General features: G+C 35.3%; 1 protein-coding gene and 1 long non-coding RNA gene across 3 annotated transcripts in view; one reads left to right on the top strand and one right to left on the bottom strand.

Annotated features, from left to right (window-relative positions):
* The window catches only part of LOC119084408 (spectrin beta chain, non-erythrocytic 1), a 53,610-nt gene that overhangs the window by 21,970 nt on the left and 14,798 nt on the right, over positions 1 to 16,842 (bottom strand). For both annotated transcript variants that reach the window (XM_037194374.1, XM_037194375.1), the window contains exons 4-5: positions 11,490 to 11,657; positions 2,649 to 2,765 (exon numbers count right to left, since the gene is read on the bottom strand). In XM_037194374.1, the coding sequence (XP_037050269.1) occupies positions 2,649 to 2,765; positions 11,490 to 11,657 (285 nt within the window). The remainder of the gene's footprint in view (positions 1 to 2,648; positions 2,766 to 11,489; positions 11,658 to 16,842) is intronic.
* On the top strand, positions 1,687 to 4,290 carry LOC119084410. The gene is made up of 2 exons (XR_005089057.1): positions 1,687 to 1,728; positions 4,219 to 4,290. It is a non-coding gene; the product is annotated as an uncharacterized LOC119084410 (long non-coding RNA).

Here is a 16,842-nt window from a genome sequence, read left to right as displayed (position 1 = left end):
CAGCGAAAAAATATTTTTCGTCTTGAATCAATTAGATGATCTTGATGGTTGCATCTAGATAAACCGAACATTAAGAAGAAACATTTCGTTTTTAGCCCCGTACGAAGTACGAAGGGGCTTATAGGATTACGATGCCGTGTGTAATTGATGGAACTCGAAGCAGACGGTAAGGGCAAAGTGTTTGCCTATGTTCATAGATGACGAATCCGCAATAAAAATTTGGGCCGTCTGTCCGTCACGTCGATATCTTGAGTAAATCAAATCCGATTTCAAAAAAAATTTTTTTCCCTGAAAGATAGTCAAAATAGTGAGGCTAAGTTCGAAAATGGGCATATTCGGGTCGGCCCTTCGTGAGTTAGGGCCACCTAAGTGATTTAAGGTCTTTTGGTGATATTTATGGCAAAATAAACGATGGAAAAGTAAATGACACGGCAAATGATGGGTATTGTCAATACCAATCCAGGAAAAAAAAGTTTTTTAAAATCGGGTGAGTGGACCGTGAGTTAGGGCCTTAGAAGTGAAAAGCTACTAGGGCCCTATGTGTATTTTACATAGAACTCAAGTAAATTTAATCCGTTTTTCGTAATTTTTGGTTCATTTGGAAGGTAATCGAACGCCGAATAGAAAGTGGTTGAAAAAAAATTAAATTTGGGTCCTTGGACTAAGGCCACTACTAGGGCCCTATGTGTATTTTACATTGAACTCGAGTAAATTTCATTCGTTTTTCGTAATTTTTGTATCATTTGGAAGGTAATCAAAGGCCGAATAGAATGTTGTTGAAAAAAAAAAATTAAATTTGGGTCCTCGGACTAAGGCCGCTACTAGGGCCCTATGTGTATTTTGAATATAACTCGAGCAAATTTCATCCGTTTTTCGTATTTTTTGTTTCATTTGGAAGGTAATCAAAGGCCGAATAGAATGTAGTTGAAAAAAAAAATTAAATTTGGATCTTCGGACTGAGGCCGATACTAGGCCCTATGTGTATTATACTAAATAAATTAAAATTTTAGGGCTATTTGAAATTTTTGTTTTATTTGAAAGGAACGTCGTACGGGGCTTCGTAATTGCGCTATGCGCAATTTCTAAGATGTACACATTTCATAATAATTTGACTTCAACTACGTTTACGGGTGCAATAGGTCTACGGTCAAAGTAGGGTGACAGACGCACTAGGGTCACGTACGCAATAGATATACGGCTGTTCTGATGGCTCGTTTTTGCTCGGTTTACTGTATCATTTACATATCAATTTTGGCATGGAATGAAACAAATTCAACGGGCCAACCATAATAACCGACATTTTTCATTTCTTCTTCGTTTTTTTTTCGATAATTCAACCGAACAAAGAAATTTTTAGACAAAAACGTTTAATTGAGGTCTCGTCCTCATCTTCCATGTATACGTTTTTGTGTGTGCCTTTATTAATACTCAGTGTTTCGATTGTGGTTTGATCACCTGGTTCTCCATCACATAACATGTTATGAGATGTTATACGAGGCACGCATATCGTATATAATATTGTTTCTGGGCCCATGTCCATAATGGCGAAAAAAATATTTTTGCGAATTTTTATTAATGGCCATTAGCAAGGTTAAATGAATTCTATACAAGGCATGTGGAATAGTCAAGGTCAATTAATTTTTTTCGTTTCGCTTCTCATCCTAACTGGCTGACTGACTACGGTGTGTGTATAAATGTACCGATTGTGAAGAGAGAGTGATGTAATCGGTTGGTTTTTGTTAGAGATTAAATGCTACGTGATGCGACTTGGTGGTTCAATTGGATCTTTTTTTCGTGAATTTTCATTTATAGTCAGAAAAGTCAAGACGAAATGAATTGGCTGAATATCTTGTTGTCTATCACTTATTGTAAGCAATGCTTGCCACTTTATTGTTGCACCTGACAGAGCTAGCCTAAACCTCGACTCTGATGAAAAATACTTCGAAAGAGAAATGGGAGGCAATTTTTCTTTCGATTTTCCAACGAAATTTTCTTTTTCGGTAACGAGGCTACCAAGGACACCGCTTTAATTCTATGCCAGGGATTTATGCTGAGCTTTGAACCTCATCCAATGGCAGTAATTCTTAATTGACAAAATATTTGGATTCATTTCAGGCAAAGTGTTAAGACTGTATTCACAGGCCTTTGGTAAAATTTCCCTATACTACGTTTCTTCACACTATGTCAACCACTTTGATGAGGACATACCATACCTCCACAAGAAACCAATTGAGATCGTATGCTGTGATAAGCTCAGAGAAATGATAACAGATGGCTTGGCGTCAGCAACGCCATCTGTTATCATTTATCTGATAAAATGAATACGACAAGCTCAGCCCGAAACGTCCTGAAAAATAGGTTTTCACATAAAAACATTAGACACAGCAGATCACAATCGAGTCGTTTTTAATCGAAGCAATTGAAATAATGGAATCAAATGCAGAAATGGTTTATCATCATCATCATCAACCACAAACGTTCATCGTATTATTAGACGGACAACCAGTTGTCGTTTTTTCTCTATAAATATCACGCCTTTGATAATAGAAGTTTTTCCAGTTTCGAAGCGACAACATTTTTCGGAACAAAACCGTTACCTATACATCTCCAACCGAAATATTATAACAAAAACATTGAAAACTACTCACCACATCGATTTCAATTTCCTGAATTTGAAAACGAAGAATTATTGTCCATATTAGACCTAGAATTAGGCGTGGATTTCCATCAACAATATCCTCAGCACCAATTGATTCAAGTCGAACCTAGAATTGAGAATGAAATAACGTTAGAATCGAAATGAATTTGAAGAGCAGAAAAAAAAACCGCAATACACCAACAGCATGTGGTACTACAGGTATACAATGTTGTATGCTGTATTTGGATAGATTTATTACTATATACGAATATGCACGAGTGGCTCTTAGATGATTAATTATTATTATTTCAAAGTCAGAACGAAGCAATATGATATCTCGAGCGATTTAAAGAAAGCAATTTTATCGGAATATTTAATTACACATTCTATAAATAACATTAGAAACGAACTGTACATAAAATGAAGTGAATTAACTTGTTTTAAATAGCCATTGAAAGTGCACAAGAGCCGAGCGATATAGTTTTTTTAGGCCCGTACTAGGTGACGGTGCTAGTGTGTGTATATTGAATTGACCGTTTGCAATGTTTGGAATTTAATCAGCGATTATTGGGCTGATGTTAGGCTTGAAATGGAGTAATAGTTATTTGTAATTTGACTATGGAAACAAAACGGCGATAAAAATGGACAAAATGTTCTAAAATCATTTCAGCTGTCCTGTCGAAAAGTACCATCCTATTTCAGCACTAGTGTCAAAATGAATTGATGCTGCACTAGCGCCGAAAGATCTCCATTCTGTTCTTGCCTTGGGCATGGACATAAATTTCAGAATTTTTCTCGTAATTTAAACACTCTGCATGAAAAGTCTGTTTTGGACAACAGATCCACTCACTTCGTTCGGGCCATACTATAACTTGCAAAATTGCCTAAAATCAAACGATCACAATAGATATAACTTTTCATGCCGAGTGCTTAAATTACGAGAAAAATTGCGTTTAATGCATGCAAAATAATACACTATATCTCGTTGCACAAATTGATTTTTGCAGCATTTGTCCAATTTCTTCTAAACTTTGGACTAGTGCTACAAAAATTGACTTTGTGCAACTTTGGGAATGGAAATAATATTCTTTAACCAAGTCTTTATGATAACAATTTCCCGGCAACTCCATTACCAGGTTGTTTGAGAAGTTCTGTAGTAGGCAATTTTGTTTATGTTTATGTTTGCTCTCTGGATGGGAAAAAATTTGTATCAGTTTGTGGAAGATGCAGAATTGTGATGATTAGATAATAGACCACATGACTGATGATGTATCAATAAAGATGCGGAACGTCTAAAGAATTTGTGTTTAATTCTTGGCACCAATGATGGACCGAAAAATCTAGTAAAGCCATTGTTCCAGTAATTAACTATCACGGTCAAGGAAAAGTTAGAAGAGACTACAATTGGTTGAAGCTGACAAGAAGATTACCAGCAACATTAGTAGCAATGCGGTGCACAATGTACAATTTTTGTAGCAAAATTTCAGAAAAACTATTTCTGCCTCACTCGATTAACATAAGAAATATATTTTGACCTGCATTCCAGTTGGGAAAAGTACAGGCACTATTTTTATGAGTAGTACATTACATGCTAGTTGGTAAATTTTTATTTTGACGAGTGGGAGGTTTGTAGTTCGAGCCGAAGGCAAGGGCTATAATCATACAAGTCAAAATAAAAATTTCCCACCTAGCATGTATAATATTTTACTCGCTAAGACCACCGGAAACGAGTTTTAACGTTAGTTTCCGTGAAGGAAAACGAGTTTCCAGGGGGCACAGCGAGTAAAATATTTTTCCATATTTCCGTCCATTTTCCCAGGTTAAAACAAGTTTCCAGAAATAATCTTTTAAAATTTAGTTTCCATAACTTTCGACGGAAAAGGAAGAAATAAACAAAGTCAAAAGCACCCTTGTAAATTCCAAGAAACCAAGAAAATCCAGCCAATGATGAATCATTAGCTATCGAACGGCCGACTGCGTGGTGGTTTCTTGTGGAAATTTTTCGGTAGGTCCTAGGTCTTGTCTTTCACGATTGCGACATTGTCCTTCAAGTCTTTTTTTTTTCAAATGATGATAGATATATGATATACATTTCCATGTAGAATCGTACGGGCCCACCGCCTGAGAAGCATCTGTTAGTTTTTTTTTTTACAAATAAATGCACGCTCATATAGATTGGAGTGGATGTATATTGTCTGTTCATTCATATTCTGAATTGATGCAGTGTAATTTAATAGTATTTTTTAAGAGCAAACTTTATCTTGATGGTTGCATTCAAATGATAAAATAGAAATTAATTACAATTTTGTGGAATAAAATGTTTATGGTTTTCGATTCTTGAGTATTTTTCTTATTTGTATCTCGCATTTAATTGCGTAGTTTTTTGTTGAATGACTTCATCGAATGGATATACCTTCGAAAAAATCTCCATTTTGATCAATCAAAAAATTTCGACCGTATCGAGATAGAAATGCTCGCCATATTTAACGAGAACGGGTAATTCCGGTAGAATGATCATGACAACAAATGTACATTTAATTCGATCCGAACTTATAAAATATATGCCGTTTGAAGTATGCGCCGGCGTCACCAGGTATAAAACCAATAAATATTTTTTTGCGCACGCAACAGAAAAAAAGAAGCAAGAAAAATCTCACGTACGAATTCTTCCGATTCAGTAAGCAATTCAAATACATCATAAATCGTTGCTCGTTCTCTCAAAAGTTTGATTTTTTTTTCATCGATTTACATTCGCCTAAGATGTCGTTCCCTTATATGCGTGACAAAATGGGATAGAGGTTGTAAAAAAACGGCGCCAAACTTTTGGGGACGCGTAGTGAAATTCACACTTCTCACTCGCAGGTGAATAAGTGTAAACGTAAATGAAAGTTTTAATGTCGTCGCGAATCTAATAAAATCTAGTTGAGCGTTAGGACACGCTCATATCAAGTTACATCAGGTCAACTACAAAAAAAAATTAATCAACAAATCACAAATGACGATAGAGGAGGGTGTTCACGGAAACGTGACAGTTCCAACAAATATGGGACGATTTTGACTCTTTTCACGTGAAAATAGTGTGTCAATATTTGTTAACGACCTTGAAAGGAATACAGGTCTGATCCTTAATTCACATTTAGTTAATTTTTCGACGACCAGAACGGGATGTTATAGAGAATCGGCAAGAATGAAAGAATTAAATTCTTTAAAAATTGGTAGGTACTAATTGCACAAAGTGCGAATAGTGAAATAAAGTCTAATCGTACTTTGTGCGAATAGTCAAATAAAGACTATTCGCACAAAGTGGCATTAGTCTTTATTTGACTATTCGCACAAAGTGTGAATAGTCGTTATTTCACTATTCGCACTTTTCAAATAAACAGAAAAGCTTCGTATGATGTAGTTAATGATACTAGCATTGACCTAAATCATTAAAATGTAACCGTTGATGTTTCGTACGATGTTTTGTCATTTTGGTATTCATGTGCGAATACCCTTTTCGTTAAAAATTCATAAATTTAAGAAATTTTGTGAGTTTTTAAGAATTGAAAATCCGAATAATAAGCACTGTCTTCTGAAGCTATCGAACTATGCCTCTTATTTAGGTTCTAAATGTAGTCACAATATACGTTTGAACTTTAATGACCTTTAAGAGATTGATGGATTTATTGAACATTAAAACGAAATATTGCTCAGAATGATTCAATGAAACCGAGATCCTGTTACTCATAATCTAAAAACATTCTTCAATCATCAGTCAGATCAGTGTATTTCCTTAGCTTTATGCAGAAATGAAGTCGTTAAAATATTACAAAAAAGATGGAAACCTGATCCTTATTCTACTGACTGAAAAGCCATATGTTTTTGTTCGACTCGCATTTATGCTTTCATATATTTAAATCCACTTAACTTGCATTGGATGAATGAACAATATAAGCGAACGAAATTGGCTACATATGCCAACAACATGCCCTCTGCGAAACTAATTTTTTTTTCTGTCTCTTCCAACCCAAAATTTATTTTTATTTGCTAAACAAAAAAATGGTCGATGGAAACACTCACTTCAGTCGACAGTGGAATTTCATTTTTGCAAAAAAAAACAACATATTTTGTCATTCAATGAGGCAATACACTCGTAATTCGATTCGTAATAGCCACTTTACGGACTATTTTTAAAAGTGCTATGACAACATTCCATTTGATCCGCTCAATTTCAATTGAAAAGTGAATGGGTAAACTTCCTAAGAAAAATTAGCGTCTTAATTAGACTTGCGTGATGACACACAAAGAGATAGATATGAATAATTGACTGGATGACTGTTTGAATTAGGCTCTATCACATGAGCGTTAATTTAGTCAAAACAAATTTGGTTTTCCGAGCGTTTTTTGATATTAATAATGTTTCACAAACAAGTTTGAACTGGACGACCAATGGTATCTTAATCTTGTGCATCAAAAATTAGGGATGAGCGGGTTGGGGTTTTTTCAAAACCCACCCGAACCCGACCCGACCCGTTTTTCATTTCTGAAACCCGACCAGAGTAAACCCGACAGACTTTTAACCCGCTCGAACCAGACCCGACCCGATTTTAATTTTTGAAACCCGATCCGAATTCAACCCGAAAGTTTTATAACAAGTCAAAGTTTTTCAGCAAATTAAGCTCAAATTTATGTGAGAAATGCTTGAAACTAATTTAATATTTTCAGAATTACGTTAAAACCGTAAAGAAACAACTTATATTGATACTTTTTATAAAATTTTAAATACTTCTCGTTGGAAATTGTAAATACTCCTGAAACCCGCCCATGCCCGACCCGACCCGAATATTATTTTTGAAACCCGATCCAAAGCAAACCCGAAGACTCTACAACCCGCCCGCCCAAAACCCGACGGGTCGGGTCGGGTTTGCGGGTTACCCGAATCTTCGGGCCAACCCGCTCATCCCTATCAAAAATGTTGATTTTTCTACACTATCCCAAATTTGATAGCGGCTTGAGCCTAGAGGCCTGTCCCAAATCTCTTGTGACTTGTGTAATCAACAAAAAGTACTCAGCGAGAGAGCCGTTAAAGAGCCAGCTGTCAAGTAAATAGAGCAAAAATTTAGAAAATTTAATTATTTCTTAAAATACTTTTTTAGTTAGTGAAATCAAGCCTTAGTCATACCGTATGACTCATACGATTTCTTATATCAAATCTTCTCATTTTTATCTCCACATCCGCATAATTTGATCGATTGAACTTGAAATTACTCAAAATTGATATGACGATGAGCGAATTTCGAAACAATTTATTAATTGCACTTCTATACTCTCAAAGTGAAATTTTGAAGTGTTAATTCCAGCACAAGGTAGATAAGTAATTCTTAAGTGATGACACATCAGTTTCAACATTATTTCAATAGAAACCACTAGCTTCAATAACGTTTCAGTAATCGTGCAATGAAAATTTTACACACAAAAAAGTTCTCAAACTCGAACTTGTGTTCTTTCAATTTAAATTTACGATTTTCTAAGTCGTCCAGTTCAATAAATAATGCTAAACGCCATCAAGTGTTTTCAGTATACGAAAATACCTGATCGATCAGCGAATATTATACACACGGACCAGATCATATCTCAATGAATACAGCAATTGAAATGTTAATGTAACGCATGGTATTTAGAATGTTAGCGTCGATTTGATTTGTCCGATTGATTGGTGTGTTAATTTCATTTATTTTTTCAAATTAATAACATGTTGGAAAGGAGTCGGTCATCCTTCACTTTTTGTTACGAAACATCTTAATATGTTTGATTTACATTCGGTTCACCTGTTTAATTATTCGATCTATTGTGCGACTATGTTTGTTCAAATTACCTCGCATCGGTAGGTTGTTTCTTGTTGTACAAAATAGTTATTCATGCCACCAGTTGGGAAATGGGATTTGCTGACGTCACTACATTTGAGACACATCCTGTGACAAGGACACCCAATCTCGCTCCGTATTTTATGCACGAAAGGCGTTCTTGTTCAACAAAAACATATCACTACCTCAAAACATACATCCCTAAAAACGAAAATTTTTAAGAAGAATTCGTTAACTGCGATTAGAATAGCTCAAGCCGAATCCTTAAAGGTGTGGCTCGACAAGTTTTTGACGTCATGTTTAAGGTTGCCAACTGTGACATTTATATGAAATTATGAAACATGAATTTGATTGGAATGTCAGAAGGTTTTACTTTCGGTCTAATTAGTGCCGCTTAAAGAAGACAGAAATTCTGCAGAGCAGATAGATAGAGAGACGAATAATAATTTAAACATAAAATACAGGAGACGTCAGTGAAATTTAGACGTGACTTTGGTTCAACTAAATAACTCCTAAGTGCTTCCACCTGTTTATACGGATTCGGGTATTTGCGTCGAAAACTCAGGCAGCTTGGATCCATAAAATTTTTATCATTAAACTTTAGTATCAGCGCCATCTCTTAGAAAGTGAAACACTTAAAGTTCGACAATTAATTTTTTGATTAAACATGACCCGTAGTGATAGAACCGTGTAATAAGATGTGTGAATAATTTTAGTTGTATGAGTGGACCAGCTGAAAACAAACTAGCTGAAGCAGATTCACGCCATAATTTTCCACTGACATCTTCTGACGTCTGGGAATCATCTGGAGGTGTTAGTGCCAAAGCAGTGGAGACTTTAACCAAGCTTTAAAGTGTGTCCGTAGCATCTCTTTCGAAGAAGATTAAATTCCTAACAACTCATAAATCTTATAGCTGCTACCAGTCATATGTTTCCCAAACTTCCTTAATTTTCGCAAATCAACTGCAAATAATGATCTCTCGTCCCCGCCTCCAAAACGATAGAAAGAAAACCTTGACCATAAGAATCGAATAACAAAACAATGTAAATAACCCAGACCTTTTTCAGTTATAATGACTGAAAAGCACACAACGAAATTCATCTCGAATTTCAATACCAATTTAAACGACATGGAAAAAAATGTAAATTTGAAATTCAATAATCATATTGCTAACTTCAACCAAACACTTTATTTATTATAACAACAATCATTCATCGCACATTAAATCGGTAATAATGGTTAAGTTACGTTTTATTATTAATATATACCATCCCATCCCAATACATTCAATGTACGCACACACACACCGACCGTACTATACATGCCGTACAAACATATATAATTTGTAGGTAGGAATTCTTTTCAAGCTTGATGATGTTTCAAGTGAGAAAAAGTTGAATGAACTTTCAGTGATTATATTCCATATATTAAATCAAGATTCCATTAATAGTTTTTAGTTACGACAGGCTCAAGAGGCGATCTGATATGATGTTTAATACGATTTTTCGTTTCGTCGAATGTAAAAATAATTGTGAAATATGCACCGAAATGTGTGTGGATCGGTGGTCAAGCATGTTAGTAAGGAATTGTGAATGTTTTTGCGAAATGTTAAACTGTTTCACCTCACCTGTGTTGGCATAAAACACTTATAAACTCAGTGACGAAAAGTAGAGCTTTCGGTGCCGTATTTTCATAAAAACGTTTTATACCATCGAATGATACATCCTCTTTAGACACACGATATATACTGTCACAATGACTATCTACATAAATACAGTGCCTAAAATCGCATTTATCATTCGATGGCTTAATTAATTATTAAGTAAAAATTCGTGAGAATTTTGTTGAACCGAGGCGACGACGAAAACTTTTCATTTTTATTCCGAGTTCTGTGGGCGTCCAAAGAAGACCATGAATTATGAAAAGTACGGCTTTCCACTCATGTAGCATAAAATAGCCTGTTAACGCAGAGCAAAGATCAGTTAAATTTAATTGGCCTTGAGGGCAATGTCAAAAATTTATCGAACGAAAAAAATCGAAATTTCAAATTCAAATTTTCGAAATACAAATTTTGGTTTGTGCTTCTTCTCTCATTTTGACATTGCCCTCAAAGCCAAAGTTCTGAACTGAACCGTTCTTCCAGGAGAAGTCTCAATTGTCCAATGAAATCAAGACTATCAAACTAACTTAAACGCATACTGGTCTCATATACAGCGAAATATTGGTAGGAATTAAACATTAGGTCAAGGTCAACCAATGAAGTATGAAAAACTGGGTCTATCGAGTGGATTTCAAGTCTTTGCAAAAATACAACCGGTCGAATATACACAGTATGAAGCGTCCTTCCTAGTGCGTACTATCAATCTTACACCTTGTTTCGTTTCGAAAATAGTATGCAATGAAACAAAAATTCTTTGACGAGCTTAGAGAAGAATGATGAAGTTTCTGTCGCTTAAACCACTGACTGAGAAGTCTAAACAACATTAGCGCCGCAAAACTTTTTATAGCCAATTAACGCTAAGCTCTAACAAACTATACATTTGGCGATAGAAGTTGTGAAGTAATTCGGAATCTAACAAGCGAATCACATTACAGTCTCGTAGCTGTACACAAAAATGAATTGTTTTTTGTCGGAATAATAAATGAATGATGAAAAGAGATTCGGTCGATAACTATATGGGATCGCTGAATTCTTTATTATGGGTTTTTATCACGTGGCGTTAAAAATCAGTTACAAAAAGATGTTCGTTCGTTTTTCATGTTTAGAGACAGGTATAGAACACCACAGACACCGGTTTCATCATCGGTGTGTATGATATTATGTATGCAATAATAACTTAGAGAAATAAACGTATTGTAATGGTAAAATTATGTTAATTGCAGCACTGATTATGAAATAATTAATAAAAATTCGTTAAAAAAAAATCGGTTTTTGTGGTTTTTGGGTAGATAAATAGTTTCGATAAAACAAAAACAAAAAAATTAAATCTAAATCTGAACTCACCTTTGTGTGTAAAAATGCTAAACTTTTGTTCACATTTTCGATTTTATGTACTCGCATTCGTCCGTTGTTGGGTTTGCCTAACTTTTCACCGGATATTATTTCCAATAATTTTAGTAACTTTATACCGTCTGCTAGATCGACGAAGAGATCTTCGACCTCCATTTTGGCCTGGAATTATTAAAAAAAAAAAACGAAACGTTAAATTCATTTACATTTTTATCGCAACAATTTCGATAAAGATCATTTTGCTGGTCTCTAAGCTCAACGATTTTGGTAAAGCAGAATAGAGGCAAGAAATCTTAACTTCATATTTAGTGTCAAAGCGCTGTGTAAGTAAATGGACAATGAGCAACAAGCAACGAGTTCTACTCGAGGAGTGAATACAGATTTGCCGACTTTGCTTTTAAAGAGCTTTCGATAGCTTCATCTTCTTTTGTATTCAACTTGTAAAATCAAATTTACCAAAGGAATCTAAAAAAAACTCAAAGCTTTCGAATGCTTTCCAAAACACACGAACAATACGATATGATGATTTGGCTTAACACGGCAGAGATGCTCTTTATCTATTATTTATTTTTGCCGAAAGCTATCTCTCGATAGTAAACGTACGGAGCCTTAACATGCTTACGTGTTGTACAACTCAGCATCGTAATGTGCAAAATTTGAAATCTTTAGATGTCTCTGTTGCATAAATCTTTGCATGAATCCTGGTACAAAGTACTTTATTGGGCTCAAGATGTTGTTGTGACACACACGCACACATCTCGAGCCTAATAAAGTACTTTGCACTCGATGTAATAAATAAATAGCTATTACTGAACAAGGAAGTAGGAGCTGCAAGTGGAGTCTCGCTTCAGCCTGTTAAATATCGTACGTAACTGCTTCAAAGTCATTGTTTCGACTTGTGGGGTTACGTAATTCATATTCAGCTTGTCGTACAAGCCCCACTGGTTTAAACAAAGACTTGGAAGCACGTACGTAAGATCCTGTTATTCGACGAATATCAAGAAAATTTGGTATGAGTATTTGAACGTAGGAAAATGTCTAGTCCATGCAAAAGGTATTGGACCATTAACCACAGCTAATGATCTTTTATCGATCAACAACTACTGCAAAAACTAGCTCTTGTTGTAACAGTTAGGCACGCCAGCATTGCATTTACAATTTCTATAGAATTCCCTCAATGTTGAATTACGTATCTATCGGTCGACCTGTGACTATTACATAGATTGTGTCTCCAGCCATCTTCCCTTTATTTTCTAGAAGCGGTGGAAAAATAGACGAAAGTTTTTTTACAACTTTAGGTTAGATTGGGGCTTCCTTGGTGGATAAGGTTTGACATTTGGAGGTGACCTTGGAATAGAGGTCAGAACGGACTAATTTCGAAAACATGGAATATTTTTTGTGACGTACTAATGGTAGAGATTTCTATTTTATTTTTGTCACTTTTTATAATCACTCCGCAGATAGTAATGAGGCATCATCGCCCTCATTTTAAACTGATAGATATAATTGCGGCAAAATTACTGGTAACAACCATTCTGTAATCAGTACACTGACCACCTAAAATTATTACAAATAACGAAAAATACCGAAATTAAAAGAGATAAACGTTCCGTGACGCCAGTTCGAAAGGCGTCCATTTTTTTCTGTTAGCCTTACGATCTTTGACCATAATCCACCGAAATTTTCTTTAAATTCTGATCAGAAAATTCATTCGAGTAGAATTTTTGTTTGAAATGTAAAATTAGGGTCTACCATTAGTGTGCCATTTATCGAGGTGTAAGGTACCTTTTGACGCTACACAGAGAGATAGTGTTTGGATTTCATTAAAATTCCCCACTACCGATTTAGGAACTGATGAGTGTTAGCTTTCCCGGCCATGGCTATCACTATTCAATTTCGTGAGTGTCACGTTTTTACGGGATGGTAGTTGAAGTATTGGAACACAAGAACTTGCGTCACGCATATTTTTTAACGTTTTTTGTTGTTATTTTGTGATCTACATTAGCTAAAGTCGTCCAACAATTTTACTTGAAAATTGTCGCTTGTTGAAGCTGACCGTAAGGGCAAATAAATCAACGAACTGCATTTACTACCAGAATGAACATTTTAGTTCGTGGCTCGTCATTGGTATTACTTTTTGCGTTGACTATTTCCTATTTCGAACCAACAATTGAAAGGACACCGTTCCGGGAGGGGGTAAATGTATGATGCGACCGTTTAAAATTTCTCCCTTGTTTTATTGATCGAAATTTTAAATTAGAAAAATTTTGGTTTTTTCGAACGGATGAACTGTCGAATATATTCGCCCAATAAAGTTTCGAATGTCACGTGCAGTATGAAATATATCGATCGAAATAATGTGAGAGGATTCATTGCAGTGAATTTCCGCAAACCACTTACTGCTGCTTGGATTCATGGCATCATTTACTACAAATATTCCACCTACCAAAAAATCGCAACGGAATACTGGGACGATGTGTGTGCATGGGTAGCTGGAGAACGAAAATCATTTCTGCTGGATTTTATACAGCCGATATTACAAAAATATTCCAATTTTAACCATTCGTGTCCGTACACAGGCTCCATATTTGCAAAAATGGATAACATTTCTGTCCAAGAATTAGTGTTTCCGCAAATATTGCCAGCTGGGAGATATAGGCTCAACGCTAATATTACCGAAGGTGATCGCACAACTCCTTTGGTCGGTTTCATACTGTATGGGAGCATTTCGGATCATCGAATCGAAGTGGTTTAACACCTAATTCACAGCTTTTTACCTTTCTTTGTGTTTCTTTCAAGGTTTTTGAAATTTGTTGATGTTATGCAAAGTTTTTAAAACACGGCACAATTTGCTATTGGTATGATGTATAAGAAGTAAAGATCTTAATCAATTACCCAACACAGTAACGAGACTTTTTTCTAAATAAAAGAACGTGAACAACGTGGACAACGTGGAGTGAGTCATTTGAACTCATCGATAAGGTGATGTCAGCTTAATATTGGTCAACTTTATAACGAGTTGACTTTGCAACGTTAGCCACGTTACGAATCCGTCACCCTAGTGCGGCCGTAACCCTATTATTCTGAGAAGCTCCAGCGCGAAACCTAAAATCTTTGCAGAAATTCATCTTAGAAATACTCGAATATAATCGAATCGATCGGCTATGGACTCGCACGGAAGAAACTATGGATATGTTTTTGAAATGTAAAATGTGGACGCAGCACGCTTATGTCTAAACCTTGCCTCACCTCCCTTAGAAGCGAGTGTACTTTGTGAATGGCAAAAATCTTTATTAAACTCTGATAAGCACGTGATGGATAATGGTATTTACATGGTAAAAATATTGAAGTGATAGATTTTGAATCAAACACTTAGAGTTTACACAAATGAAGTAGCAGAAAAATATACTTTTCTGCAACTGCGCTGCGAAAACTGAACTTTTTCATGCGTGATTTGGGTGGCGATCGAAGGGTCTTTTTTTCTCTGGTTTTCTATGTTTTACTTTTCATCACTAGTGGTGAAATGGATTTTCTTATATTCTTTTCGTCACTAGTGGTGAAATAGATTAACTTTTCACCACTCTTTCTGAGCATCTGAACCATTAACTGTAAACTAGGCCCCACCACTTGGGTGGGTCAGGTCTATTGACTGCTTCTCTATGTTTATAAAATAAATAATACTAAAAACGCTGCATTGAGTTAAAAACAACTCTAAAACTAAAAAATGAAATTGAATGCATATGCTAGGAGGTAATACCACAGAAGTCTCCTCTTCTGAACTCTTCTGTAAAACAGTAAATTTATGCATTGTGTCTACGGATGCAAATTTTATAACTTTAAATGCATAAGACTAAACGGACTGCATTAAGAAAAGAACGATTGTAAAAGAAACAATCCAATCAAAGATATAGATTAGAGACTGTAGGAAGTAGGCAAACATCCGAAAAAATAATTGGAAAAATAGTTCTGTTATCTTGTCAGCCTGATCTCTCTAGAAAATATAAATGATGGCCTTAAAATACGATGTGATAAACCAAAAAACTTGTGTAGTTCTGATTCTAAACGTAATAGAGTTGACAGAACCTTTATGTTCTTCGTAAAAGGATAATTTATGTAAGTGTCGAGCATAACTATTCTACCCTACTCTTCGTAAAAGGAGAAATTTCCTGGGTTTGAACAGAACTCCTTGACGTTCCTATTCGTAAAAGGAGAAATTATGTTCGCTTAGAGTGAAGCATAACACCTTTCCGTTCCTCTTCGTAGAAGGATAAATTCCCAAATGTCGACACCCCTTGGAGGACATCAAAATAATTTTTTGGGACATAAACTTAACATTTCAGTGAAATATGATTGAGGATATCAAAATTCATTTCTGAGACCACAGATCCCTACCCTATTTGAAAGATTTAAATTAGTAAAAATGGAGAATATTTCTCATTTTTAACTCTTGTTAAATAGAAATTTGTAATGGTCTTCGAGTATGAATGTGGCTTAAAATTCATAATCTCGAATTGACTTCTTATTTATTATCGTTATTCATTCAAGGGATCTTATTCACCCAGTCACCAAGAAGTATATACTCATCGCCAATCAAATATTCAGGACAAAACACTTCTGGGAATAACTCCCAGAACATTACATCGAATTTGCTTATCTGTGAACCAGGCTTCATAAACTGGAATAAAGGAAACAGAAATTGCTAAAATCGGGTCAGAACTACCCCAGTTATTGTCATAAAAAGAAAATGAGAAAGATATTCTAAAAACTAACATTTCGAAAATCGGTTCAAGATTGCTCAAGTTTTCGTGCCATCAAAAAACAGTCAGAAAATTCTTTCTGGAATTCCTCCCAGAATCGCTTCAGAATTACTTAAGTTATCATGCCATCAAGCGCTACAGACATTTCAGTATTTTCCATTTTTTGCTAACATTTTATACATTTCGCAAAATCGATCATAGTGAACGTAATGAATGTATACGCGTAAGACGTATTTTAAGAGAAGTGAAATTTGTTATCGGACTAATAATATCGGTAATGACTCCTAGATCCATCTGATCTATTTTGTTCATCTGTTAAGCAGACCTAATAAATTTGATTCTTCAAAGTAGGAAAAAAATTCGAAAATCAGATTAGACATACCCAAGTTATCATCCCATCGAGAAAATAGGCAAAAATGCTTTTGGGAATAACTCAGAGAGGAAATTGAACTCAAAAATGTTATTCCTCGTCGAATAAACCAAAAATTCCCACATCAGGTACCGGATTTTTGAAGTAATCGTGCCATCAAAAAATCAGAAAAAAAGCTTCTGGGAATAACTCCCAGTTCAGTAGGTTTATATTCTCCATC

Source organism: Bradysia coprophila, unplaced genomic scaffold (assembly GCF_014529535.1).
Source record: "Bradysia coprophila strain Holo2 unplaced genomic scaffold, BU_Bcop_v1 contig_732, whole genome shotgun sequence".
NCBI classification, from domain to species: domain Eukaryota; kingdom Metazoa; phylum Arthropoda; class Insecta; order Diptera; family Sciaridae; genus Bradysia; species Bradysia coprophila.
The sequence above is the reverse complement of the archived record's forward strand: the minus strand, read 5'-3'. Positions and strand labels throughout refer to the sequence as shown.